General features: G+C 41.9%; 1 protein-coding gene across 1 annotated transcript in view; it reads right to left on the reverse strand.

Annotated features, from left to right (window-relative positions):
- Positions 1-25,724, reverse strand: part of LOC310989616 (shisa family member 6) — a gene marked incomplete at both ends in the record, with an annotated part of 69,019 nt that extends 43,295 nt beyond the window's left edge. Inside the window, 4 exons of the mRNA XM_083976725.1 lie at positions 12,932-13,000; positions 13,401-13,496; positions 20,137-20,285; positions 25,159-25,724. Coding sequence (XP_083832851.1) covers positions 12,932-13,000; positions 13,401-13,496; positions 20,137-20,285; positions 25,159-25,724 — 880 coding nt within the window. The remainder of the gene's footprint in view (positions 1-12,931; positions 13,001-13,400; positions 13,497-20,136; positions 20,286-25,158) is intronic.
- Between the last annotated feature and the right edge of the window lie 918 nt (positions 25,725-26,642).

The following is a 26,642-nucleotide window of genomic DNA, read 5'->3' on the forward strand; positions in this document are numbered from 1 at the left end:
TCATTTGTTTGTAACTGAGATTAAATCAAATACAAAGTTTCCTACAGGTCATATTTGGGGATTCTGCAGAAGAACGAGGCGAAAATTAACACTAATGCAGGAAACAGTTGAGTAGCAAGCGATAACGTCACGTGGTGGGTGTCATGTTGAATTTCACTGCCACAGACTGGAGTGTGTGTCTCATCTCAGGTGAATAACAATGACAGCGACCTTCTATAACCTCACACAACTGTTCTAAAGACCAAAACCTGATCATACTGTACGAATAATTAATGACAAAGCGTTAGCATATTCTAAACGTTCTGTCCTGTGACCTCCTTGCTGCAAGCCTTCAACTTGAGAATGACTTTGTTTCAAGGGTGACCTGGTTCCACTTCTGCTTTGCATACTGTCAGAAAATTAAAAAAAAAAAAAAAGTAGATCTAGCCTCTCTGCGGTTATCCATTCATCTACTTTCTTTACCCAACTCGGCGTCTCTGAAGTTATCTTAGTAACCTGTGTGCATGCTCAGAGGTTGGCTCTTAGAATAATACTGATGATGCTTTGTACTGTAAACCACATTATATTCAATGATGAATGAATGCTAAATGGCTCAATATTATAATGAGCCATCATGCATTCCTGCAGGCAACCAGCCGGCGTCGACTCTTAATGAGCGCCGACTGCGTGGCCACACAGCTTGTTGAAACATCTCTGATAGATGTTTCACATAATGTGTGTCAAGGCTCCTGTAAGACTAGAGACCATCCACACCCCAGAATTAAAACTGCACCTAAAGTGTTCGCTCCTCTGTCATGCAGGGCAGTGTGTGCTCTTTGCTTTTTCCAGGACATCACACAGGGGACGATGCTAATCACAGGGCCGATCACTGCTACACACTCTTAGGTCTTACTCCGCACATTTGCTCTGTAGTAGACCGACAATCCCTGATCTTACTGTCACAGCGTGAGGCGGCACGGACGCTGAATTTTTCATTTATTTAGGGGGCCTCTGTTGCATCTGCTCTTTTTTAAATAGCCAGATTTATGAATGAAGCCTGGCGTGTGTGGGCTTGTGCTGCTCGAGCGATTGCAGGTCTGCCCTGGAGGGTCACAGGAAACTAGGTGGGAGGCTCGCCTTCTCCCATTCACACAAAAGCGTCAGAAGGCACCGACTAATGAAGCATTTAGAGGAGAAAAGCTCGGGCGGCGCCGTAAACCTGCGGATGAGTCGGAGTTGTAATTTCTGATGCCATTTTACATACAATTACCAGCCATTTGTGCCCTGAGAGCTTAGCCGCCGCTTGTAATTTGACACTCAGGTGGCAGCACCAGCGATGTGAGGACGGGAGCGGAGGAGGAGGAGGATGTTTGATGTGGAACAAAAAAAAAACACCCAACTGGGCGCTGATTTGTTTGTACGTCGGTTTTCTGCCTCTGATGAGCTCATTGTGCCTTCGACTTGTCTTCTGAGCGTGAGTACGTTCTGATTGGAGACGAGTGAGCTCTTCAGATTAGATCATTGTGTTTGTATATACACACTCTATATAGTCAACAGAAGTGACATTTGTCGCCTTCCTGTAAAAAAACAAGCACCTCACAAATGCCATCTGTTCCTTGACGGAAAACAAAAATAGCCTTAAGCTTCTTGTTTTAGACAATCCTGTGTTTTTTTTTTTACAATGTGGCTAATATTGGTTTCAACTCGTGATGGTGTGGTCCAAGCAAAGGTGCAGAAAGTAGAGGGGAGGCCATTAGTCCCTTACACTTTATACCCTTAGCTGAAATCCATGTAAGCATAGACGATAAATAAACACAGAGCCAAACATACACACTCTCATCTATCATTTAAAGCAGTACATCATTAATAAAATGTGAGTTAGATTAAATTCATCTACCTACAGTTGTAATGAAAGAGAAAATAAACCATTGAGACTAAAACTGTTTTTTTGTACCTAGTTGAAGATATATTAATTTCTGGACATTTTGACATGGGGAGTCTTCGGGGCTCGACTCACAGTTGAAGCAGTCTGTGTTGACTTCATTTTTGTTGCATAGTTTTAAGTGAAAGATCAGTGTCTGGTGTGACATGATGGTCTCTTAAATCTTTCACTAGTAAGATAATAGCTCATCTTTCAGTTTATGAAAAAGCTCTACATGAAAAATACTTATTTACCAATTTTGGAGATACACAGTTCTCACTGGGCAAAACTAATTTACATCCAAATGAGTAAGACGCTGATTCTTTTTTTTTTTTTTCACTTACTAGAATATTTAATGAAATGATCACTGGCTATTTTCTTTTTTTCTCCTTTTACCCTGAGCAAGTACAAATAAAAACAAAGTGAAAAATTGGTCAGTAAAGCAGAAGTGGGCTGTTTCTGGTGCATGTATATTACAGTATCGACTGACATGTACTATATTCTGCTGTTATGTATACACAATTCTATGAAATCAATGCCACCATAAAATCTAATATCCTGGCATTGAAACGTCTTCAAATGGCTCAAACATGTTGCTCTCTTGAGTTGCTTTTGATTTGTGGACTGGAATCTATCAGTGAGACATCTGTGTGGTCGTGAGAGTCCTCTGCTTGTCTAAGTATTTAGAAAATGAGCCCTATTTATTTTACCAAATGAGGACATTGTCCTTCACAACACGGCCATTACCACTCGCCCTTTTTCTCTCCACCAGACTGAAGCCTTTTTTCCCCGTCCTTGGTCGTCAGCCTTTTTTCTTTAATTATGCTATTTCTTTAATTATTATTCCGTACTGGCAGCTCTCCGGTGTGAATGCGATACCTCCTCGTTGTAAGGGAAGACTACTTCGCGCATGATTAAAAACAACAGCACCTCGGGCTGGCCTGCCTACTGTAACCGGGTTAATTCTTTGCATACCAATACAAGCTGTCCTCTTTAGTATTGGTGTTGGTCTGCGACCGCTGTGCTGACAGAGGCACTTCCATGTCCAGCTCTGCCCTGTCCTTGCCCCCCACTCATAATAGATATTGACAGGTGCAGCGCAGATAACGCTAATCTGCATCCTAACAGGATTTCACATGTCATATAGTGGCTTTCTCATCGCTACCGCTTTCAATTCACAACTTTGTTATGCTGCTAATAGCATTTCACGGTGGCACAGCCCACGGCCTTCAGAGGGGAAGGATTCAAGCGTGGAGCCCGACGCACTCACAGGTTTTACCGTCTGAGCCGTGGCTGAGCAGGTGAACTAATGCATACCGGATTCAGCTTTGAAATTGAAATTTTAAAAATAAATGTCATTAAAATGCAACAGTAACATATTTATTCATTGAAGATTTGGGGCTGGAAAATGTTTGTTTGTCTTAAAAAGGCCCATAAAGATCCATTCAGCAGACAGAGGGAAAACAGAGCTGTGTGGTGTTGCGTCTTCTGTGGCTGTGGAGGAGCTTTTAAAAGTCAAAGTGAGATTCAAAGAGAAAAATGCCCTATTGAATTACATTATTGAAACTGTGGGATCTTGCCTTGCTTTGATAATGAAATATATATTATGTTACAATAGTTGGGATTGTTTTTTTTACTCTAACATTATGAAATATAAATAATGTTTGTTTTTTATTATATCAAATGTGAATTATGCAATTTATTCCACCCGTTAATAAAAAATGATGTTGGGTGACATCGTGAAATAGCATGGGAGTTGTTGTTCCACCACACCCTCCTCTTGATGCAGGTCTTTATACTACGGTATGTTACCACACTTTGTTTTGCTTGTGTCATAATCACTGCGACCACTAGATGTCGCCTAGCATCAAAATGTAACTGTGGGTCATCACAACCTGCTGCAGAGATGACCTACGGGCTTTTTAGAGGACAGTCTCTTAACATCTTGCAGATTGATGCCTGTGATGATCAAACATTTCTGCATATCATATCAGTGTATGTGTGTGTGTGCATGTGTGTGTATTAATCACTGTATTCACTCCTGGCCGTGTGGTAGGCGGGCTTGTGGGACTCTGGGCGTGTGCGTTTCATCTAACCAACCTAATCAGGTTCATTAGCCTCCTATTTAATGGACAGGCGAGATAAGGAGAGGAATCAATTCATATTGTGCATTTGGCGGTCGCAGATCTGTGCACCGCGAGGGCGCCCGTCTCCCTGCTGCTCTGAATCACGCTCATTGAGAAGGAAGCGGAAATTACCACTTTGGTGGAGGCTGCGCCGACTTAAAATGACCTGATAAAGACCAACCACGGGCCGCGTGCTGCCTGAAACCTGCCCAGCAACAGCATGAGGGTTTGAAGTTTGCACTGATTTTTATATTTGTTTGAGTCTGGAGGGGTTCATGAACCACACGTTGTATTGACGCTGAACTGTCAACATTAAAGCAGAAGTAAGTGATATATTTGTGTTAATATAAGTCTTAAATAGTTATATCTTCCGACAGCAATCACTTACATAGAGTGTTTGGACTGAAACACGGGTCTCTCAGTCCCTCTGCTCTGCTCTGAGCCGAAGAGAAAACATTTATCGTATCCTACAGTTTTTATCCAATGAGGAGAGAGAACGGCATGCAGGGCTGTGTGTGCAGCCAAGGAACGCCGTGAATGTGGTGACGTAGGGACGAGGACTGTTATGGTGCGTTCAAGGAAACTCGTATTTTTCCGACCGTGAAGTGGTACCAGTTCGATCTGGTACGAGTTCACCGGTCGGAAGTTACGAGTGGCCGTTATAGTGACTTTCACCGGTAAAACTGGTCGGAAAAACACGAGTGTAAGTTGTGACTTGAAGCTGTAATTTACGATTTCAAAAGCCTGCCTGGAACGCAGCATTAGCGAAAACGACCGGACCACTCACTTCTGCTTTAATAGACCTTGTTCATTTCTGCTTAACCGCTCTGTGTCTGATTCTCATGCTCTTTCTTTCTTTCTTTCTTTCTTTCTTTTTCTTTCTTTCTTTCTTTCTTTCTTTCTTTCTTTCTTTCTTTCTTTCTTTCTTTCTTTCTTTCTTTCTTTCTTTCTTTCTTTCAATTTTCATAGGAAAGAAAATCCAAAATCCGAATGATAGCATTTGAAAAATGAATAATAAAAGGCACATTTTTCTTTTACTGTTCAAAATTTAAAAGGGCTCCTTGGTCACATTAAATTTCTCTTCTGCAAATATTTGCACCATCTTTCAGTCGAAGTCTTCACAACAATTCATGCGCTCGTCTCAGTCTAATCTTCATCCTGCTTCTGCAGACCCTGAGTTCACCTCCGTTGCAGATGCACACGGTCTACAAACATAAACACCGCTGCAGTGTGGTGGGAAATTAAAGAGGCGGCATCACCCTGTGAACTACATAAATACACCACTACACTACAAACTGCAGCATCTCTATCATCCACCGTTCACAGTTTGAAATCCCTCTGCAGAAAATGTATTCATCACCAACAACATCTTAACTGTGATCTCACGTCCCTCGTTGGGACCAAGGACTAAATATGATTGTGTGTCTCTCTCCTTTTCTACCTCTCTTTCCCCTTGTTTTCTCCTCCTGCTGTGTCTTGTTTGTTCCCAGTTTGTCTCTCTCCCTGTTCATGTGTGCCCTGCTGGGCATGGCTAAACCACATACCTGCTGCTCATCATCCTGTCAACTGTATTTAAGCCCAGCTCAGCTCTTCACTCGTGATACTGTGACTCCACCAGCTCTGTTTGCTTCTGAGTTTACTGAGCCTGTCTTTCTTTCTTTAAAAAACTCCTCTCCCTGCTCCGTTCCCCTGCCCCTCCTCTCACCAGCATCACTCTGCCTCCAGCCTCTGCTCTCCTCTCTCCTCCCCTGCTCTGTATCTGTCTGCTTCACTGCCTGACTTCCCCCGACCTGCGAGCCCTCACCACTCGCTCGTGCCTCACACACAACCCACCTCTGCCCCACCAGCTCCAGACTCAACAGCCTCACCCAACCCAGTCTCCACACAAGCTGAGCTTCCTCTCTGCTCCAACAGACCTGGCCCACAACTCTTCGGCTCCAGTGGAAAAAAGAACAAACTTTGTGCCGAAACTATAGAGCCAAGCATAAAATGTGCAGCTTGCACACTTGAAGGGATAGTTCAACAATTTGGCAAATTGGCCCATTGCCGTAATTCCTATAGTTTTAGGAGTAGGTTCATTACCTTTACAGTAATTGTCGGTGCAAGGTGTATTTAGAATGGCGGAGCACAGCCACAAGCTGCTCAGAGCTACGCTACGGAGGCTCATGGGATTTCTTGGTTTCCCTCATCAAACTCATCAAATACTAAATCCAACAACTCCAAAACGCTCTGGTGGACAAGTTGTTACCTGCACGCTATGAGATAATAACAGAATGTTACGAGACAGAGTTGTTTTAGAGGGAAATTCATGCAAAACCGCTGATGCGCGTTCCAATCGGGCGCAGTTTTTCATCAAGTAGTCTCTGCATTTGCCTCTAAAACAACTCTTTCTCGTAATGTTCCGTTATTATCTCATAGCGTGGTGAATGTGCAGGTCACAACTTGTCGTTTTGGAGTTGTTGGATTGTGTATTTGATGAGTTCGATAAGGGAAACCGAGAAATCCCATTAGCCTCCATAGCGTAACTCTGAACAGCTCACGGCTCTGCTCCGCCGTTCTAAAAACAGCTTGCACCGACAATTAAAGGTAACGAATCTACTGTTATGACCACAGGGATTATGACAATGGGGCAATTTGCCAAAATGTTGAACTGTTCCTTTAACCATTCTTTCTTGTTTTATAACTTTCATTATTGACAGCAATTGAAAACATCTGTGCAGGTGTGCAAAGCCTTTTAATCAAGCCCAGTGTTTAATTTAATTTTGCATTTTATTGTTGTGGTACGAGTGTTGAATCACTGAACATTACAAGAACACGACCTTCGGATTTCCCATTCTTCAGTCGGCTTTGATCACTGCTTCTTATTTCATTCATCTATTTCCAGCAGATGAAAACAGCAAATCACTGCGTTTTACTCATTAGATGCAGTTTTTTTTTCCTCAACATAATAAAGAGATAAAGCTGTTTCTGTACTTTGGCAGGCGGTAATGCTATTAACCCACTTGGAGACAAATGTTTTTAATGGCATCTTTTAAAACGGTGTATTTCTATGAAAAATGTAATTCCAGCTTTATGCAAATACACCAATTACCGTTTGGAATAAATACACTCTTTTTTTCTGCAGGAGTGCAAAATGCTGAGAGTTTCTTATTTAACCTTGTTATCACCTGCTCCTCTAATCTCAAACAACTGCACAAACGCCTCCTTCCTGCATGACCCCGACAACTTCATCAATATTTCAGCCTCTTCTCCCTCTTCTCAGCCCTCTGCAGGAAAAGAAGTACTTCTATCTGAGAGTTGTATTGTGTGGTCCAAGTGCTCAGCTTTGAAGGATTTGTGTGTGTGTGTGTGTAAGTGTGTGTAAGTCTGACCCAGCTTGGGCTACGACAAGCTTCCACTGTCGCACAAATCACCAGGATGAAAAGTTCACAGTCCTGTGACAGGAAGCTGCAGGGGCAAAGCTCTCAGTGCTGCTTCACTATCTGACGCCTTGTCTTTGTGTCTCTGAATGCTTTTGATCGTCTCCAGACACAAAGCTGCAGTTTTGACTCGGTGTCCGTGTTTCGATCCCGCCATGTGTCAGCCATTTTGGGTATTTTTATGCTGCCCCGTAAGACTGTGGCCTTCTGGGAGATGGGCCCTGGCTGCTAAGAAGTGATGGTACCAGACCCTATAGCATCTTTTTGTCTTTCATTACATATGGAGACTTTACCACGGCTGCTCATTTAACAAAGTGTTGGGATGGGCCCATTTTCTTGGGAGTGGGAACGAAAAGCCAAGACTTTCTTACCTCGCTAACAGGAGCCCTGAAGTTCTGCAAGTTCACAATGTCACTTAACACTTTTGTTCTTGCTTTTTATACAATGTCTGCTCATCACATTAAGTCTGGCTAATGTTAGAAGACTAAAGATATATTGTAACAAGGGAGGTATAACTCAACCAGAATAAAGCCTAGTATATTCAGTGCATGTAGCCGCTTTATTTAGCTCATTTTTTATACCATCTACTTTTCTAGCTGAACTCTTTTCAAAGGAAACATTAGTCACCCTCATGAATTCTTTCAGAAAACAACACGCGAACACCAACCCATAAATATTAGAACTAATCAAAGCAGCAAGAAGCTGTGCAGACGCAGATATTAAAATAATTACACTTCATCAGTCTAAATCAAACTCCTGCACCCGAGTCACCCAGAGGTGATGAAAGTAAACAAAATGTTGGTTGTTGACAGAGATGCTTGCCTCCTCACGAAGTGACAAACTAAAAGAGCGGATGTCAGGCAGTGAAGCACTGCCTGACCACAGATCCAGGAAGAGCTTGACTCACCACTGTTCCCCCTCTTTAATCAATATAAAAGCATCATAGTCAGGTTGGTAAACATGAGTGAGCAGTGTCCTGATGTCACATATCGTGGTTTTATTGATCCGTGATTCATGGGTTCAAAGTTTTCAATTTCAGTTCTGGTTGAGTACGGAGCCACTAAGAGCAGCGACATATAAAGACTCAGTGATGGAAAGGGTGGGGAGGGGGCAAGTGATACCCACTTGGCTTACTTAACCCACACCTCTAGCCACACAGAAGCCCATGCACGGACCCACTGTGGGTCTGGAGGGATTACAGTGCGGGGGTAACTGCTGCAGTGCGTCCCAGTAAGACAAGGTCACCTTAAGTGGATTGGGATGAGGAGGGGTGTGTGTGGGTGTGTGTGTGTGTGTGTTCGAGCGTGAGTGTGTGTGAAGCAATTCCCTCAGGAGAAAAACAGGGAGCAATTCATGAAAAAGTAATTAAGCAGGATGCACATCAGTGGATGCCACAGGCAGAGAAGGCAAGGAGGGAGCCGTATAAGCCCCGAGGACAGGGGTGGGGTTGGGGGGGTGTACTAACAATATCTGGGAGATAGTTTAACCTCTGACATCTTTGTGGATTTGCTTCAGAAACACCGTAAAATGATCAAATCTATTAGCTATGGGCCTGTTTTTTAAAAAATCGATTGAAGTTGATTATTCCATGGTGGTTTGATGCTTTTTCCAAACCTGTGGCTTCTGGATTGATGGTCAAACAATTCTAATTCAATATGAACACTCGATATTGTTCTCTGGTTATAAATCGTTTAAATTGGGCCGGTAGATTAAAATTTCTGAAGTTTTTGAGGTGACTTGATGGCCGACTCGTTAGAGCAGTAACACATGGGCTCATATGCTCTGAGCATTGAGCCATTAACCTGCTGGAACATTTACTTCTTGTCATTCCCATCCCGGCTCCCTGAATTTCTAGTTTCTCTCTCTACTGGTCCAAAAAAAAAGAAAAAGGAGGCATTAAATGGCCAGAAGATAATTTAAAAAAATCTCACTAAATGCAGCAATTCAAAATCGAGACTTGGATTTTGTTCAATATTGATGGATTTGGTTTTAAAAGACATAATTTAAAGACATCACCTTGGGCTTTATACACCTGAGAACGATAAGAGTCACAATCATTCCCTTAAATTGTAAAACTGAACCTGAAGCACAATGGCAGCAGATCAGAAAGCACCACATGAAATGCTCATAAGTTCTGGCACAAAGTCTACTGAATAGAAATGTTCTAATTTGTGACCATTATTATCAGACAAACTGATTTGATAACAATCGATCAATAGGGTTACAGTTTCGGTGTCTATTCAGAAGGCAGAGTAATAACTGGACATGGCAACAGTTTTATTTCGGTACCACAAATGATTTTGGAGCTGTAAAAACTAATTTGAACACCAAATGGATGTTGCTGCACTGAAAATGGACCAGTATTATTTTCTCTGAGCTATAGAGCCAGAATGTGTTGCTGTAGCTTTTTTTTTTTCTTTTATAATGGACTGGAAAACAGGAGATAAAACTCTAACGTGGATGGGTTTGTGGGGAAAAAATATTCCTTTTTCACCACATCAGGGGACAGATATGAATCTCTCAGTATCTCAGCTGTTATTGATCAACGCCCAGCTTCTCAATCTTATTCTCCTCAAACATCTACTGTGGCAACCGCTCTGTCTTCCATCAAAATAAAGCCACCGTGGTCCAAAGCGGTTAAATGGACGCTTCACTACAGACGATCCATCACAGGGAGCAGAGATGGTGGACGGACAGCACTGTCCTCACAACGCCCACTGATATCGGGCATAAATCCATCTCTTGTATCACTGACACAGTCACTTTACTGTACTGTCTGAACCAGACACTTGGAGCAGGTAGGTGATGCTGTCTCTGTGGCTTCACACACAGTCGTGTTGTATCATCGGTGCATGAATATTAATGATAACATTTACTTGGAGCTTTGTTTAGCAGCTTGTTAGCCCTCACACACAAAAAACCCTAGATATGAATCTGGACGGTTTGTACTGTTCCTTTCACTACAGCGCTCCCACACAAACAAAGAGACGACGCACACAGAGTTGAGTTTGAGGTCATTGCCGATCGTACTCATACGTGGTAGTCTTAGAAAACAGTGGATTTAAAAGGAGCGGTTGTAAACGTGTTTGCCTCGAGTGTAGAGCGCTGTAAGGCAAACACAAGCAGCACAACGCAGCACAGGCTGCAGTTACTCTAAGCCTTTAATGTACAATAACAGAAAAAACACGAGTCTTGAATCCGATCGAGGAATACATCTGACTGCCAATATTTGTTCATGCCATAATCCAACATGTCAAAGTCTTGTTTCTTTAGATTTAGGGATTCAAATTGTTGCAGATCACTCGAGGAGGAGAATAAGAAAGGACAGAGCCAAGGACAGGAAGGATAAAGGGATGAACAAGAGGAATCAAGGGCATTTTGAAATGTTGACTGGAAAAAGACCCGTCAAGAGAACGTGCTTCAATAATATTTACTCATAAAAAGTCTTTAGATTTTGTTGCTTGGTGCAAACGTCCCCTGATGTTGGCTCAAATTCAAAAATGATTTGATTCAATCACCAACGAGGAAACTCCAACACTCAGCCGACCAATGGGTCAACTTTATCACTATGTCAGTCGGCGACGGATATTCACATTCCCACTTTCACACTGAAGGAGAATTGTGTATCTAGTTGGGTTTGGAGCAGACCTGTGCTGAAATGTTATAGTCACTATCTACAGCAGGAATGTGTGTGTGTGTGTGTGTGTGTGTGTGTGTGTGTGTGTGTGTGTGTGTGTGTGTGTGTGTGTGTGTGTGTGTGTGTGTGTGTGTGTGTGTGGTGTTGGCGCGAGGGCAGGAAGCAGTAGGCAGGGACACGGTGCACATCTGTCAGTCTGCTTCCTCCTGACAGGAGGCATGTGGGGGGGTGGGAGGGGGTGGGGGGTAGTGGAGCGCCCGCCGACAGCCAGCTGTTAAACTAAGACATGTACGATGGAGGCTGACAGGACCTCCGCTTTGAAGTGACAGCCACCGCCATCAGGCCGCTAAAGCGTGTCACCTAATAGGTGCAGTAAGAGGGTGACAGGTACATTCAGGAGAGACTCACCGCCTCAGACAACATTTAAAACATCAGCCCTTGTTTGACAGGAGTTCACCCGCCTCATGGAAGATGACATTTGCAGCTTTCAGACCTGCCTTTTTGTATCTGCTTTGAGGTGTTATGTCAAAATTTAGTGTGTTTTTAACTAAGATTTCACACCGGGGGCAAGATTAACAACATCACTCTCTTTAATGTACTACAGTACAGTATGACACTTAGTTGGCTCAAGGTCTGAGGATTTTTTTTAACCCATCATTAACAATGAATGTTTGTTAAATGTCCTACCCAAGAGATATTGTTTGATGCTAGTTCAACATGCAATTTAATCACTATCAAATAAGGTGTGAATTTCCTCATTTAAACTTCCTGGTGCAGCTACTTTTTTGTTTTGTTTTTGATTCTGCAAAACTTCTGCGGATTGTCTGTATGTAATGGCTTCCTGAAGCGAAACACCATTGGGCACAGCAGTTTGAAACACTCATTTTGTCATTTTAAGTAGAAACAATAGGTTGTGTTGAGGAAAAGGTCTTCGTGGACCTTAGCCAAAACAGACCCAAAGGAAACTTCCAAGAACGGATGGGCATAAATAGATTTTAAAAAAACTTTGTGGCTCTGAAAAAGCCATATTATTGTATTTTATCCTTTTCAGTTTCTATAAACCTCCACTTAAACATTCATTTATATCATATCAACCATTTAGATTGGTCAGTGTAAAAGCTCTGGATCAGGACCTCAAGTCCTTAGATCAAATAGCTCATCAAAATAAGGTGCTACACCTGTTTATTTATGTATTACATACATAATTAAGTGATTTTATATGGGAATTGATTTAAACATTAGATTCAGATTTGATATGATGCTTTTAAAACGTCAACCGTGATGAAGGCTTCAAACAAAGATTACCGGGGACAGAAACTACTCAACCTACTTACTGTGATCACCACAAATTCAATAAGACTGTCGGATTGTAACTCTCAATCAGTGCAAACAGAGACTCTAAAGTTTGAGTGTCTGAGCATTCACTTACCTTGCAGACATCTATAAAGTGTTAACAGCTTGCTACACTCACACTGTTAATCATGACAGCAGCCCTGTTGATACTGTACACAGATACCTGACACCCTCACGTCAATAGAAGTCATCCAAATAAACCTTTTAACTGCAGGACATGGCATTCATTCAAACCTGCTGTCAAACAAGCACCACTGGAAATATTTTTGGCTCACGGAACCACCCACTGTAAGAAATAAATAAAATATTACAACTCTGGCTCTCTGCACCCAATGACTGTGCTGTGATTATCGGCCAAGGGCACTCGACTGGTCTGTGTGTGTGTGTGTGTGTGAGTGTGTGAAGTGTGTGAGTGACTTTTCTTATCAGGTGCGAGCAGAAAGCAGGTTGTGTGGCTTTCTCCCCAGCAGGAAAGCAGAACATTTGGAGAACGTACCGTAGGAGATGGGGATGTCCAGATCACCCTGCCAGGACATCTGCCCTGATTCATCTATGGAGTGCTGAGCTGTAAAAAAACAACAGCAGCAGAAAACAAGCCTCTTGTTTACAGCTCATTCCCTTTCCAGCACTGCTTCTCATTTTTAAGATATTCAATGGAAGACAAAGGCATGGAAATCTGCTACTGTGCCATGCTGTTTCCCCGACTGCCTACCAACACTACCACTACCAAGTGTTACTTTGTCGCTAGCAGCGTAGATTGTGCGCGAGGACGGTGCAAGATGTCACTTTAAGCCATTATGTATTGTAAAGTCCAACCTCCACTGAGTCCCACACACTCTTTTGGCTGAGGGAGGATGACAGCATGACACAGTAGCCTTTCGATTTGAATTATCATTACTATTATTCTGAATTCGGTTTTCATGGCACTGTCAAGTCAAGAATAGATAACGAGGATGGTACTATACCTTTCAAGTGGCCGCGTCCGAGTGTCACAAACCCAGAGGAGATGAAGTTGTGGAGGTCTTGGCCTCCACCGCGCAGGGTGTCTTTCCCATAGTGCCCTGGAAAGACAAAATAAAAATGGTGGAAAATGTCAGCAAAATATTTGAAGGCAAAAATTGTTTGCCTGAAAGTGTGGTTGCTCCCGAAAAGGCAGAGAAAAATTCAACAGTGCTAAGGAAGAAAGCCTAAAACCCAGAGAAGTCCATTGTCTCCAAGTCTGAATGTGTTTTTTTAAATTCAGAAAACAAAAACCACAAGTCACCAGTCTACCTTTAACAGCATTTTCTTTGTACTCCATTTTTTAAACTATCACTAAACTTCTCAAGAGGCGTTTGTTGGTGCAATATCTGATACCTCACAAACTCCACATTGGCTTCTACCATCTTGAGCCTCTAGCACAATCCCTCTGTAAGTGGCCAAGAAAGAAATTACCTTGTCAAAGTTTACAAAAGTTTAAATCAGTATTAAGAATTCACTCAGTTTGACTTTGTCCCCATTGTGTGAATCCACCGCTAATGGCAACACCATTGAAATGAACTGTTTTTTATGCAAGAATTTCCACCATTTTAAACGCTGCTTCAACTCTGCTTTAATACAGAGTATCTGCACTCAACTCCCAAGTCATTTCAGCCATTTTATAAAAGAGCAGCCAAAAATGACAAGAATATTAAGCAGGGCTAAAATGGCATAACCGACTAAACACGCACTCTCAGGTGAAATCATCAGCTTGTCAATACATGGTGATTAAGGATGCCAGAGATGTTGCCTGTAGGTTTCAGATAGATACTTTATTCATCCCCTAGTGGGAAATTAATGTGTCAAGCAGCTTCATAAAAATGCTGGTGAAAAATAATTAATAACAACAGTTCAATAGTCCTGAGGCCTGTGCTATGAAACAGGATTTCAGGTTATCAAGGTAACATCAGGTTTATCTCTATGTTGAGTCAATCCCAGAGTTAGACGGGCAATAGCCAGCTTCAATGTAGCAGCTGTCCAGGTGTTGGGTTCACTGAATGCAGATAATGAAAAGTTATCCCAGGTTTGTTGAATTTGCTTCATAGTGCAGACCTCAGGTCATGAGCCACTGCCCTCGGATCTCCTGAACCTCTCCATCCTGCAGAGCCGCCAGACATTCCTCCATTTTCTCCATCACTGAGTGAAATATTAAATTATGTGGACAGTCGGTGCTTTTGGCCCCTGAGGGGGAAGAAGATTAGGTTGTGGTACAGTTGATTTTAGTATCGATTTATGCTCCGTTTAGGATTTTTGGAGTTATTTGTCAGGATGCAATGCGGTACACCTCGGGTATATACGCCCTTTCTGGATTTCCCTGGTGTTAAGAGATCACTCTGTAATGCAATTTGTACCACATCACTGTTAACTCCCCTCCCAACCACTGCTGTAATTGACAATACTGCATGAACACAAGGAGCAAGACAAGGTGCCTACAAAAACCTTGACAACATTCAATTGTCCTGCCAATCATAGACAAGTCTGCAAAGGAAATAAAAGAACGTACAGTAGTGTCGATGAAATGAGAAAAATAATCCCAACTCTGGAGACGTGGTTAATAAGATAGCTTCTCCTCCTTCCTTTTCCCTTCTCCTTTCTCTCTTAGTCATTCTCTACATTAACTGGCGAATGGTTAAATGCCTCTTTCTCCAAGGAACCACTTCAAAGTCAATAACATCACTCAGACCTTTGGGCCTTGGGAAGCTGAGATCGAACAGCATTTCAAATTATCATAATGAGGAAGAACACCTGGGACCATTAGGCCTGGTCTTCATCACACCAAAGCTTGACACTGAAGCCTCTGCTCCACAGCTTGTTTGTTTCTTTTTATCAAACCCAGAGGATGTCTATAAACTGATTACTGACACACTCTGACGCACAAGTCACTTTTAATTTGAGACCTTCTAAGGAATCGCCAAATATCCAAAGAAGGGAATTAATGCACTTTTCTATATCCAGGGATTTTTTAACAGCAAAAGTGATGTATCTATGTAGATGATGAAGTAGAGTATCACTGTGATGCCTCATAGGGTGAAATGCTGATGATTCATAACCTCTGCATGCTCCAAGGACGGCACTGTGGAGCTGAAATCAGGTAGCTGGAGATGCTGACTGTGATATAAATTGCTCCCGTGTGCCAGTACAAACCTATAGCCCTTCATTATCTCTGGAAATGTTCCTCAAAATTGCCTTATCTTCTCTCCATAATGAATAACCACACTTTTCATCTTATGTTCACGAATGAATGGTGAAGTGTTTTATTTCAGAGATAAAAACTCAAATATCCCGATAAGAGAGAAATTTGCAGAGTAATGTTTGAATTGGCCTTCGGGCGAAAGTAAACAGTCATCAAATTAGCCAGCCGAGCCTGAACATTTCTGCACTCCCGTCACGTAGGGTAGCAGGTAAAGGGGGTCATGTATTAAACAGACAAGGTTTATCTTAAATGACTGTTGACTGCTCTTAGTAGAGTTGTCGTCCTTCAGGGAGTGAGTCTTTACCACAGGTTGGAAATAGATTGACAAAACTAATTTAACTCAAGGTCTACTTGCTCTCTTTTTAAAAGCCTTCAGCCAAATCTCACCATCTTCATCTTCAGGTTTTATTGAACTACGCATGACCTCTATTCACATGCTTTGCACAAATACTGCAAACGGGAGGGAATTAGCTCAACTGTGTTGGTCTGGTAAAAAGTAAAAATATCTAACAACTCTAAAGGCAACTCTTTACTACTTTTTTGTGTCTCTTTTGCCTTGTCTTCTATGGGTGGGATTTATACAGCGGAGATACACGTCAAAGTCTGGTTGAAACATTTTCAACCTGTGCAGAAGGAAGTCTTCAATCTGTCACATTTTTCACATTTATCAAATTTTTCCATTGACCTGCACCACTACTACAGTTAACATTTGAATAGTCAAAAGCTGACACCTTAAGCATCATACTATCTGTCTTACAGATATAGAAGTGGTACCATAAATCAAGAAAATAAGAATATTTCCAAAATATCCCATTCCTTAAATGTTACACTCTACAATATTTTGCCTAAAAGCCAGGTCCAGTAAAGACATGGTGTTCCCAGTTAGAAGTGCTGTCATGGTGGCCCACACACATAGTCCTGATCTGAGCCCCATCCAACACCTTTGGAATCATCTGGAACATCTGTGCGCCAGGTCTGGACTCACAACATCAGTGTTGGACCTTATTAATTCTTTCACGCATGGATGCAATCCAGGACCCTGAAGCCTGTTTCCAAAATCAGTTGGAGAGCCCAAAACCAGAAGAGTGGAGGCTGTGACAGCAGCAGATTAATGCCCATGGTTTTGGCCCTGCTCATGGGGGAATTCTGGGCCTCTGTAATTAATATTATAAAAGAGTCAGTGTAGAGCTACTCCCCCACATCACTTTACGGCTATATAAAGAAAAATGACTTGGATATCAGGTTTTGGGTGTCCACTGACTCTAAATGCTCAATGTCAAATGACGGGAGCGATTCACAGAATTTAAATGTTCTTCTTTTTGTTGAATGAATACAGATAAAATTGGTTTCTAATTGTGACTCTACAGGCAGCCTGAGACGTCCAGCCTCATCGTCATCTTACCATGATGCAATCCTTCGAAAACTCCATCAGAAACGTGTCCTCATATCATTTTAGTGTCAACTTTCTGATGGGTTTTAAAACTCAAAATGAACCCAGCTGTCACGAGTGTCCTACAGAGATGATTCCATTCTCTGCCCGCAAAGTGAGGAAGACATTTGTCGCCTATTTTCACAGCATCATAGAAACTTTGGAGCGCAAGATGAGACGAGAACAGAACTCTGGGAAATTGAAAGTGATAATGCTCACTCTAGGACAGTTGTGGAGGAGTATCATCCACACCAGAAGACGCTCTCTATCGGCATTACATTTAAGTGTAATGTCTCCTCTGCAATGGCAAGTTGAGCAAGATGAGTTCGCATTGAGCACACTCCTTGTTTTCAGTTCAGATCCAGAAACCAACCACTGCTGCATGTCATCAGCCTCTTTTTATTGTCTCTTCCCCTTGTACTGGAAACACTATAAAATTGCTCTCCCTGGCTCATTTGTAATTATTATTTGAAGGGGAGTTTTATTGAGGGGTGATTGAAAAAAGGAACTGAACTACATACAGGACACCATCAAATGTGAGTGGCTTCTGACAACACGACTATAGCTCATATTCTTTTATAGTCAGTGTCCCAAAAAGGAAAAAAATCTATTCAAATCTATCTTTATACTCCTCTCCCATTAACTCTGATCTGCTGCTGTGACCCAGGAGATGGTTTCAGACCAGAGGAGTGTTGTAGCTGCCACCTGCCCTCATAAGGGCCATCTTATAAACCTGGAGTGGATCTGTATAGTCACAGCATTTTCAAAATCCATTTTCTTCTCCCACCCACTTACCCTCAGCTTGATGGGAAATATAAAAGGGTCAAGGAAAGGTGGAAAGGAGAATTTGTGAGGGGAAAAACACAATCGCCATCGCCACATAGGCAAAGTGCATCAGGGTCTTGGATGTACGTACGGTACATCGATTGGAAATACATTTCTTTTGATATAAACTCATATTTACTGGAACTAAAGTAAATACTGAAAACAGAAACCTTGACCTATAGCCTTGATCTCTGGGATTGTGAGAAAAATCATGTCTTTTCTCAGAGCTAAAAACTTGTGTTTTAATCTAAATAAATCCCAAACTGAAACTAATAAAGCACCTCTGACATCATGTCATAAGCATATTATGATGTTGAGTCTATTCAACTTTGTGAGCCAGTCCTGTTTAAGACTGCTATTGCTATTGCTACCATCACTAGTAAAGTTAATGCTGAACTCAAAACCTTTGATATAACTAGCACATAAACAACTGTTAATACTACTGGGTATGTAGCAAAATGGCACAGCTCAAAAAAGCCTCCTCAATCTTTTCATGTCTCATGACGTTTTGGATATGTGTTCAAGGTCCAGACACATTGCTGCTGCTGCTGATACTGATGCTGCAGAGCTACTCATAGATGAGGAAGTATTAAAGAAAAAGTCATGCTGACAATTTCCTGCTCTCACAGTGCTCAACGAAATGAAATGTAATATTTGTCAGTTGGGAATCATCCGTAATGTCATGTTACTTTTGCATGAAAGCCATTTTTATGCACATCACCTCTTGGTCAAGGTGATTTTGACTTAATAAAAGGTTTCATGTGGATGGTTTGGAGGGGTTGAATTTAAAGCTTGTAGAATTTTATTTGGTGTTGGGTTAGATTTTGTTCCTGCTTATATGATCAGTTGGTGGTTTTTTCAGTAAAATGTACAAATGAAGCGCAATATACTTGCAAAGAAAATCCCTTTTTTATTCCAGGCCCATGTTCTGCATTGACGACAAAGAATGACACGGCTGGGGCTGGTCTTTTTAGTTGATAATGTGCTTTAGTATGCATGCAGGACTATCAAACAAATTTGCCTATAAGTAGGTGGTAATTAAATTTATTGCAAAGTGTTTGGGGCTCTGGGGCAGTTGCCAATTTTGCCTGGTTGATAAATCAGTGGCACTATTCTCTGTTTGATCAGCCTCTGTGTTTTGTATTCTTCTTTTATGGCTTTGCTTTTGCAAAAGCAACTTTTGTTTTTAATGAATGTTTTTATTCTGGCACTTTCTGGACTGTCTTGAGTCCTATTAAGTATTTGAGAGCTAAATCACCAAGTAATCAATACAGAACTAACCCTAAATTGTATGAATCTATAGACACACTCAGTTGTACAAAAAATTCCCCAAATTTCCTCTCACTTGTTTAGAGTGAGATACACTTCAAAGCTAAGTCTTAAAACAGAGAGTGAAGTTGATAGGGATTGAAAAAGGGAAGATAATTTACTTGAGAATGATGATATTTTAAATAATACAGAATATGAATAGACGATAACTGAAGACCATCCTGCCTGGTGATGGTCAGGATGGTCATCTATTGTGTCCCATCTTTGCTGGACAAATCCATGTCAGTCTTACACTCCAGTGAAATAACGTCACTCTGCTGCAGGAAAGTGAGAAAATCAGCTCATATCCTGCAGTTCAGTCTATATCAACTCTCTGACACATTCCCTCCATGTTGGGTGGTGGCTCTGGTGTAGAGGTAGGGAGGGTGGAGGCAGGGTGACACGAGAGTGAAACATTACACTGTTGAATCTGGGACACCATACTAGGGCACTTAGCAAACGAGCTGATCCCTGGAGCAGGGATCTGGAGACCGACCGGATAAAAGTAGGAGGAACAGCGTTGCACGACAGAATTATCTCCGGACAAAAAGCTTGCGTCTCCAGCAGCAGATGATAATTTGCATCTCAATTTTGAGCCAGTGCTGAGTCGGCTTATGGGACCTCAGCATGAGGGGGGGAAGAACTCATCCAGGGCTGTGCGTTTTAATTCTCTATATATTTCCTATGTTTCCTCTTAAGAAATATTGCTGGGAAAGCTTAAGATTCACAGCCCGTCTTTCTATTTCAGAGGACGTCAATCAAAGGAGGTTGTGGCAGATTAAAGCGAGCTCCCTGCACCACACACTATTTGCTTGACACCATCTTAATAACATGAAGTTGTGTTTATAAATGGACACAGAAATTTGGCATCCAAACATATTCCCTTTTGAGTCCGAGTTACTGAGCTGTAAAAAACAGTGTTACCTACCGTGATTGGTGTGAACAGGTGTGTAATGATTCTTCGAGGTTCTGACTGGCGTCTCGTCTTTGGGTGACCCGTCAATCGCAGCCATGTTTTCATTTTCATACTGAGATATTGGAACTGGTCCTTGTTGCCTCAGAATATCTGCCAGGGCTCTGAAATGAAATCACACGAATGAAGAAAAATGTTTAAACTGAAATGTGTCTTTTTTCCAATTACCAGCGTTTTCTTTCTTTTTTTTTTTTTTTCCTCCACACCAATCTCCCTGAAGGTCCTTCTCATTTATTCAGCTACAGCTCCAATTTGAATCATAGAGGTTTGGAGCAAGGCAGAAAGGAAATCCTAATTACAACCACACACACAAGGGAGTTAGATTTTCAATAGCAAGGTACACAAGGTACAAACACGTTCTATTATTTGTGCCGGACAAGAGCTCAAAGCCCATTTGTTAAGAGTTAACTTGGTGTCTTTTCTTTGAAGCCACAAAATAAAAGTGATATTTCACCAGCACTGTTTCCGACTTGGGTGTACAGAGTCAGTCTGTGAGATGGAGTGCCACTGCTGCATTTTCTTAAAGGAAATGAAAGGGCAATTTAACTGTGTCAATGTCAACCTAAAGCAACCACACAGTCCACTTTTCTATAGTTCTGTGACTTTGAGAGATATACAGTATATTAATAGCATTTCCCTTCCAGGATGAGCACACTTTAGCCGTTTCTTTTTCACAGACAGAGGCGACCTGATTTTGCATTGTCCTAGTTGGCTGCTATGTCATATGCAGCAGAAACTATAGTTTGTATGAACAGGCCTGACTTTACTAAGCTGTTGTAACAGAAAGAAAAACTTAAGCAAAGGACTGTAAACCACAGAGTTAGTTTTAATTATTGTTAAAAATGACACATGAAGTGCAAAACAATGCTAAAAATGAGTATAATTCCAAATAATGTTGTATTTTAGGAGTTATATCAAACGCAATTGGGTTCTGTAAAACAGGATTGAGAGGATGCATGTCAATTTAAAACAACAATGGGCCAAGACTTGAACCTTGGGGAACACCACAACTTGACTAATGTACAGAAGAACAGGAGTCAGCAAATCCTATAAAAAGGCATTAGTTAATTGGTCCCAACAAAAAGTACTGTGTGTTGCAACATTTACTCCTGTTCATAACTAAGCACAGAAAAATAGTAACAAATCGTTCATTCTGTTTTCATGGTATTTTTTTTAATGGCACAGTAATAAAATATAGATTGTAATAAGCATCAATCTACAAAACACATCTAAGTTTATTTCCTGTAGATAAACTGTAATGGATAACAATGATAATGTCAAATGACCTCAAAAATATTGTATATTTGTCATTTCTGTATTTTTATGAAACACATTTGGACAGACTAGTAAATTTGTGATGGGCTAAAGTTGGCTGATAATACTGATTCTATATCTTAGACTTATTACACAAACTTGTTTTTGTTTCAGTTCCTTTTACAATTAACTTATTCTGCTGCTATTTTTTCCTCTTCACAGTCGTCTTGCCTTTTAACTCAATTTCTTGGTTGCGCAATCGGAGACCAATGCATTATTCTCACCACCTAGCTGGCATAAATTGCATCTCTGTTTGCTCTGCAGAAGTTGATCAATACAGCCTGTTCAAATCATTGGCTTTAGCTCTCACTCGGCATTTCTTGTGTTTCGGTGAAGGTCACAGACCAAACAGCAAAGGTCTGCCAACAGCTCAGTATTCTGCTCACGGTGCTCCCTCCATTGCAGAGGTAGGAGTCGAAATCACTTTAGAGAGGCACCAGAAATTAACAAAGAAGCTGCTCACTTTTAAGGAGAAGACCCTTGCCATATATAAAGCTAATCCCATGTTCCACTACTTCTTTTTGGTCACGGCTGTCATCACAAATGTCTGCTGCCAGCCTCTGAGGTCTATTCCAGCAGACATCATTATGAATGTTCAATTCGCCAAATGGCTGGTTGAGAATAAACAAATCATAAAAAGAAGAAATGACACTATTGAACACCCAGGAAGCCATGCCTCACCATTTAATAACCCTCTCTCTGAACTCACATGGCCACAGCTCATATTGAAGTGATGGCATTAAGCAGATCCACTTGAAAGTACACCCCATGGCTAGGATAGAAGAGCAGCGAGGAGACATAAACTTCACCATTGCTCCGTTTCTCAGCACATAGATGGGAAATAAAACTGCTGCATCATGAAATTTGTTGTTCTTTACTAATGCTGTATTATAAAATCTCACGAGTCCATATGGATATTGGAAGCTGACTATGCCAGCTTTCAAAAAGACACTTACAGTGATCACTGGAGCTTAAATTCAATATATAGCTGATCTCCTGAAAGCACTGCTTTGTGTTGTTGCTTTGTATGTAGAGGTGGTTACTGTGTTTCTCTGAGAAAGCCAAGTAAACCCAAATGACATTTCCAAAGCAGCAGGCACCAAAGTTTTATGACTGACATATAACAATGCTCTGTTATCCTCATATCATTAAACCAAGCCTCTGAGCTTTGGCTGAGAAGCAGCACCAACTATGAATAATGGCAGGTGACTCAAGTGACTCTTAGATATGAGCAATGACTAAGTGCCTATGACGGTTTTCTTCACCAGTGGGTGGAAACATGTGATTTAAGTCAGACATAACCCTGATTGAACGCCCATTTTTCCTTTTTTATACTTTCCATTCCCATTGAAACGGCCATTGTGAGTATACAACCACGCATTCCTTTATGGAAAAGGCAGTTTAGATGGATATTTCATCTCCACATAATAAAAACAATCAGATGCCACAGGCACCAACATATGACCCAATGCAAAAAAAGAAAAGAAAAAGAAGTCTTCCTGACAATGGGCCACGACAAAAATAAACTAATACGCCCTAAAAGAAGAAAGCAATCAACAACACTGTCATAACTGTTCTCTTTTGTACTCTACCATTTGCAATTCTCAAATCTTAAACCTGAAATAACTCATTTCAGGCCAGGGGGCAATTTGATCACTTGTCTTCTTTGCCTAATATTTATTCTTTTAGCTCCGTCTTTGGTCTCTACCAGCTCCTCTGCTGCTTCATCATTAACTCCACTGCTCTTTAACTATGTCCGTTAGCATACAATGGGTATTTAAAGCCTTTACACTTTTCACTTAATTCATTCAACCTTTATTTTAACTACTTCCTTTACCTACATTGAGGGAGAGACCTCATTTACAATATGGCAGAGGAACACTAAAACCAGAGTGGTGAGAGAATCACTGAGGCTGCAAGCCTGAAAACCAAAAGAATGAGCTGAAAGTCTCTAACACACCACAGCAGTGTGAAGAACTACAAAGCTAGGTGATAATTCTCCATGGACAATTTTCCTTTTTTTTTCTTATATTGAAAGACAAGGAAACACTCTCGTTATTGGCATTGTTGAAATATGACCAACAACGAATCAATTATTAAAATAGTTGTGGATTAATATTGTGTCAGTCAAGTTATTGATTGAATCACAAATAAGTCCATCGACCTTTAAAGGCATTTTCTCACTCAGCTTCTTTGTATGGGCACTACATGTGTTCTACATTAACATAAAAATCAAATAGTTTGAATTGTTTCAACACAGAATTATTTTTTCTGTGCTTATCACTGGTTTGAAGTGGGCAGGGCAGCACTGGAAACATCTTGGTAACATCATGTACTTCTGTGCACCAACCAGGATTCAGCAGTGTTCAAACTGAAGTCTTCTTACGGCTTTAAAGGTTGCCGAGCAACAGTCAATCAAATCTGTTCAAACTGCACATGGAAAGCCATGCAAAAACAGTCAATGTTTACTGAGAGTTCAACGGTGAAAAACTCAAAATAACCTTTGACTCAGTTATGTTTAATGTTCAAAATCAAGATTTGAGGCCAAGCACTGCAGAGACCTGCTGAGAATATTGATTAAAGCACTCAGCTCATGTCACCCCTGCACCATTTGTTGGATAAAACAAACTCCACCACCATGTAGCACTAACGGTCTTCCAAAGGCTCCTCATGGTCATAATTTGATCATTCATTATGGGTTTCAGGCAGATAAGGAGATGGAGTGTGAATCTATGGAGAAATGATCAGATCAAAATGCTTAAAAAGCTGTTTGCTCCCGGACACAGAAAATAAAGAACAGCTGTTATTTGTTGTGAAATAATACAACAAAATCATAATTGGCGACATTAACGAGTCATTCTGTGTTGTGATGGTGTCACCTGAGGTCTATTCCCGACATCACCATACAGCAGTTTGCTCAGCTGCTGGCTGAATTGGCCACAGGACGTGTTTTTATGTTGCCGTAATGTTCATTGAGCAATTCAATGACCACTACTGGTGCCTTGAGAATTTCAAAAATATTGTCATTGTAGAGGACACGACTCCCATCAGGATGAACGTGATCACTCATAATGGCTTTCAGTGGCATTTGCTTTATCCCCCCGAGGTTGAACGGACATAAAATACCACCCCCCAACCCCCCCTCCTCCCTATCTGAGGACACAGAACAGGACATGGACAGTGGAAAGGTATACAATCTTGACATTTTTTGACAGGGAGGCTCAGGGGAGGAGAGTAATGGCATGCGTGAAAGGTCATGGGCTGGACTGAACGTATGATATTGAGGTTGTAAATTATGGACACGGCTATAAATCAGCTGAGTCACTAGTGCAGCCACAGTATGTACATATATTTTCTCCTTTGAAGCCACTGGGCTGGATTGACAGCCAGAGAAAGTCTCATTATGGGATCAAGAGTGTGCCAGAGTGGGGATATATATGTGAAGATATGTGTTTTTTTTTTTCTTCACTCCAGTTGCACTCTCTGACTACAGGCAAACTATAGATGGCATTTTCCTACATGAGCAGATGCATTAGGGTGGAGAAACCCCTAAACAGCAGAGTTAAGACCTCTACAGTGCAACTTTATACAGATAAAATGTATTTCTTTTACTTTTTTTTCATTGCCTGATAAACCAGAGTGTGATGTGTGAACCATTCTTACCTGTGCACATTCATTTCCTGAGGCTTGGTGGCTTGATCATAGGCAACTTTAGCTGAAATTCCAATGGCAATGATGAGCGCTATGACCCCGCAGGTGATGTACACCGTGGTGTTGGTGCGGTCCAGCTCCGGGTCATACGTGTCACCTGTTGGCGCCGGCGAAGGAGGCTGGGTTTTGATCCAGTCCGGCGTGTTGTAGTTGGTGCAGCTCTTCTGCTCCAGCCGCTTCCCCCGGTCCGCGCAGCAGAAGCGCAGGAAGCAGCTGCCGCAGCAGAACCGGTGGTCGGTGTTGTTACACGAGAACTCTTTGTCGTACTGACCGCTCACGTCGTAGTAGCCCAGGCAGGTGTCGTGCTGGACGACGCCGACCGAGGGAGCCGGGACTTGGGTGATCCTCCCCGGGACGGCCGCGACCACCGGGACCGCAGTGGTGCTGCCGTTGACCTCCTTCACCTTTGGGTTCTTCCTCTGCGGGGTTTTGGTCCTTTTGTTGGTGGTGGCTGCGCACAGGACATTCAGTGGGTCTAAGTAAATCAAAAGAAGCAGAAGGTGCTTTATCCCCATCATTTGAGGACGCGCTGGTGTTTGTTCTTTGGCCCCCACTCTCTTCTGACCGCTTTCTTTCTCTCTCTCTCAATATCACCTCTCCCACTTCTTACCGAGTGGAGCTTCTTGCGGGTTTCTTCATCGCAGGTACTCCTTTACGTGCCAAGCTTTCACTCACGGACTCTGACTGGCAGCTCTTGCGCTCTCCGGACGCACAGTGCATCTTCAGACTGAAGCTGTCACCGCAGTAAAAGAGCCTGTTTTCTTACAGGACACTCGCTTTGGCCAGACGTCGACTTTGATTTTGGCTGCAGAGACGCGTTAAAGACTCGATGTCCCCCTGGGAAATCTGCCTTCCCTTCACCATGAGCAGTTGATCTTGAGTGGGATCGAGTCTCGCAGTTGCGCTGAGAGAAAAGAGACGTGGACAGGGGGCTTTAGTCAGTCAATTGGACTTGACTCAATTTGACTTATCCACGATAAACTTTATCAATCAGCTGACACAGACAGAAAGAAGAATCTGTGTCGATAAACGCACCAGCGGACAGTTTCAGCACCACGGACAGCGCCCAAGTTTCCATTAGGTTTGTTGGAGCGCGTCAGTGTCAGAAAAAGTACAGACTTCGATCTTTTTCTATCAGATTTTCACTTAAAACAATGAAAAACGTTTTTTTAAAGCAGAAAACAGACTTTGCCCGTTTTCATTAATTTGATATGGAATAAAAAATGAAACGCGATTTTTTTTTCCTCCCCACCTAATTTAACGCCTAAACTTTCCAGAGTGGAAAAGGAGCGTTAACTTCTGTAATGTATGTTTTGTCCTGCAGTGAGAGATGAACGGATGAAGAGAGAAAGAAGAAGATGATGGAGACTTACCGGGTTAACGGTGGCCGGTAACGGGGTTGTCTCAGCCACTGCCACTGAATCAAAGAGCCTCGG

The sequence above is a fragment of the Trachurus trachurus genome (assembly GCF_905171665.1).
Source record: "Trachurus trachurus genome assembly, chromosome: 8".
Taxonomy (NCBI): Eukaryota; Metazoa; Chordata; class Actinopteri; order Carangiformes; family Carangidae; genus Trachurus; species Trachurus trachurus.